Raw genomic sequence first — 3,456 nt, 5'->3', positions numbered from 1 at the left:
CTTTTTTTTCGGTTGCACTATAAAGACTGACTCCACTTGGGAGCAAGACAGAGGGTGCCCACCTCGTGACTAGAAAGAGTGTAGGAATGTAGGACTAACTTGGTCTAAACAATTAACTACTAGAGCTGGGCGAGGAATCAATTCCGGAACCGATTCCTACGATTAATGCTGCGGAAGAGAAGTTCTGACTCTTTTTTACATATAACCAACGGTTACCAGTTACTGTAACTATTAAAATGTTCTTCTTTTTTGTTTAAAGAATTTATTTATGAAAAATAAAAGTTGATGCTTCGTAGTGTTCCGAAATCAAGGTTATCATAAATCCTGAAGAAGTTCGGAGCCAATCAGGTAACCACCGGGAGAAATCACATCGTTAGAAAGTAAGTAATTGGGTTCGGAGTCGATTCCAACGATTTCTAACTTTCACTAATCGGGAACCTAGCCGCCCAGCCCTATTAACTACTAACCAGTTGTGGTAGCCATCTCCAGTTGGGGCTATAGCAACACTTAGATGTGTAACTTACCAAAAAAACGTTATAAGAGTGAAGAAACATAATTATGTGAGGCAGCGTGGTGGGCACCCCGTATTAGCTTTTTTCTGAATAGTGAAAGGCTAAAAAAAAGGAGGACAATGGGGGAGGGGGGAAGGGGGGATGAGGATGACATATACTTCAACTGTCAGTTTAGCTTAGTTTCTGTAAAAATTCTACAGCTTACGCATAATAATTGCGTTATATAAACCTACGATCAGAGGTATTATATTAGAGGGTAGCTTTTAAAGGAAAGAAGAATTGGAGAGATGAGTACACTATTATTATTTTTTTAATGGGAAAGAAGCAGCAAACGATACCAGACCACCCTTCAACAACCCACTTCAACTCCTAGTTCACAGCCTTTGATCCTAACCTTCTGAAATTAATCAATCCCGCCCCCCGCCACCCAACCCTACCCCACCCGTTCCTAGGGAAAGTGGAAGACGCGGAGACTCTGTTCAAGTACCCGAAGAGCGCCTGGCCTCTAAGCTCTTACACGCCCTACTACGAATACTCGGAGATACCCAACAACTACAACGGTGCTCCTCAGGTAAACAGACAGACTAATGTACCCACTACGGATGGGATAGGCGGATCGGGCCGATTGCACGACTCGGTCGCCTAATACGGGGTGCCAACTACGGCTGGGATCGGCCGATCGGGCCGATCGCCCGACTTGATCGCCTCAAAAACAAACATGTTTGTTTTCAGTTTGTTTTCAGTTTCAGGCGATCGAGTCGGGCGATCGGCCCGATCCAGCCGTTATGGGCACCCTGTAAGGCTGAAACCATAATAGACCCGACCCGTTCTGTTATTTCGACGCCGTTCTTTTGCCGGTGGAACGGATCCGTCAAAGCGGCCATAATAAACCGGCTTTCTGCCGGTTTGACGGCTGCTTACTCCACTAGTTTCATATCAAAATGGGGGGGATACTAAACTTTATAAATTGTTGTTTTTGCTCTGGTGGTTGAGGAAAAAGAAAAGAGGGAGTCCTCGACGTTTTGCGGTTTTTCCTATTAGAACAGAAGGAGACTTTGTATGAAGAATACCATCATCTGATGCCCCAACTGCGGACTCAGCCGTAGAAGTTTCAGCAGTATCTCAGAATTTCACAGTCATTTGATGCTCTTCTTGAAATGTGTGCACCCTATCTTATAGAGAAATCAACGAATTTCTGCCAAGCGATTTCATCTGAAGAACTTTTCTTCGTCCATCTTTATCAGTTGCTAGGGGAAAGAACTGCCAATGTAAATCATGAACAAAGTACTGTCCCTTCCAACTTTCCTTTCCGTCGACCCGGCAGCCGGACGGTTTACACGATAGGCGAAACGACGGTATTAAAATGCCGTCCCGTGCCGGACGGGACCGGCTGTTACTATGGCTGTCCACGTCCGTTGCTGGTGGCGCCAAATAGCAGTTCAGCCTGGTTGATTCTTCTCCCCGTCGCGGCAAAAGAACGGCGTCGTAAAAGACTGAACGGGCCGGGTCTGCAGCTATGGTTTCAGCCTAACAGATATTATCTTGAAGCGTGCCAACAAAGTGACTGAGTTACTTCTCGGATTCGAGCCCTATGGAAATAGATACATCACGCTTACATGAAGTTTTTACTATTTTTAAAGTATGCAGTGTTAAAAGGCATGTTATACTAAAGGAAGATGACATCAAGAGAAAATCAATAAATTTGACCATAGTTTTGATTTTTTGCCAATTTCTCCATTTGGGGATTGCGAGAAGTAACTCGTTTTGTCAGCACGCCTGTATTGAAAGAAACTCGAATTCATGCACGCTTATGTACTAACACAGATACATATACACATTGTCCAAAGATACAAAGACACACACTCGAATTTTTGGCCGTGCATGTACATACACATATACACATACACAAATACATTAAGTATAACACATACAGTACCAATAGATACATTGATACAGACTCATACACATATTACACACATGCACAACAAATACATACAAAAATACTTTCATGCGTACACATATATACATACACAAATACATACAAAAATACTGACATACAAACACATACTTACACAAATACACAAGTACATACAAACATACTGACATACATACACATACTTATACACATATATACAAACATACTTGCATACATACACATACAAATACATATTTACAGTACCGACAGATACGTTGATACAAACTAAAATGCAAGCACTCTCAGGTGTTCTGATGGCGTTTGCTCATTCTTTCCTATCAAACGCCCAATCACCAATCACCATTATATTATCTGCTTCTACTCTTTGCATGTCACGTTTTAGTAACACCTGTAATATCTTACGTTAATTTAAATTAAATGACCTAATTATTTTGCTAGTGCAGTAAAACTCTTACTAGAACAATACTAAAAATGCAACTCTTCAAACTAGAAATGAAATTATGGTCAATTAGGTTTAACGCCCCTATCAACACTATTAGTTTATTTAAGAGGCGAGACCTCCGAGTTTAACGTCCATCTCCGAAAGGACCGAGCAAAATGGGAATTTTGTGTACAGTGCCTTGCTCGAGGACACAAGATCGGACTGAGCTTACAATTACGAGTCCGGTTGCCTAACCACTAGGTTTAAATAAATAACCAACCAGAAAATGTAGAAAAATACAACACATTGGTCAATTAAAACGACATCAGACAAAAGGGAACAATGTGCTTGAAGGAAGGATGCGGGGCTGGAGAGCCAGTGGTGGACAAAGAGTAGTATGCATGGACAACATTAAGACATGGACTCTTCTGGGTTTAGCAGAAGGGAGTGTATACAGACCCGGTAACCGGGAACAAAGTCACAAAGTATACAGACCCGGTAGGGGAACTCTTTTGTGATTTCGGAAAGTTTCAGCGCCCTCTTCGCTCAGGGTAGACCTAGGTTCTTATCTATGGCCTAGGCTAGAT

General features: G+C 42.2%; 1 protein-coding gene across 1 annotated transcript in view; it reads left to right on the top strand.

Moving 5' to 3' along the window:
• The window catches only part of LOC101854590 (sushi domain-containing protein 2), a gene marked incomplete in the record, with an annotated part of 36,896 nt that overhangs the window by 27,486 nt on the left and 5,954 nt on the right, over window positions 1-3,456 (top strand). Inside the window, 1 exon segment of the mRNA XM_013085467.2 lies at window positions 965-1,083. Within this exon segment, the coding sequence (XP_012940921.1) occupies window positions 965-1,083 (119 nt within the window).

Source organism: Aplysia californica, unplaced genomic scaffold (assembly GCF_000002075.1).
Source record: "Aplysia californica isolate F4 #8 unplaced genomic scaffold, AplCal3.0 scaffold00378, whole genome shotgun sequence".
Taxonomy (NCBI): domain Eukaryota; kingdom Metazoa; phylum Mollusca; class Gastropoda; order Aplysiida; family Aplysiidae; genus Aplysia; species Aplysia californica.
Note: the sequence above shows the minus strand (reverse complement) of the source record. Positions and strands in the feature narration are given on the sequence as shown.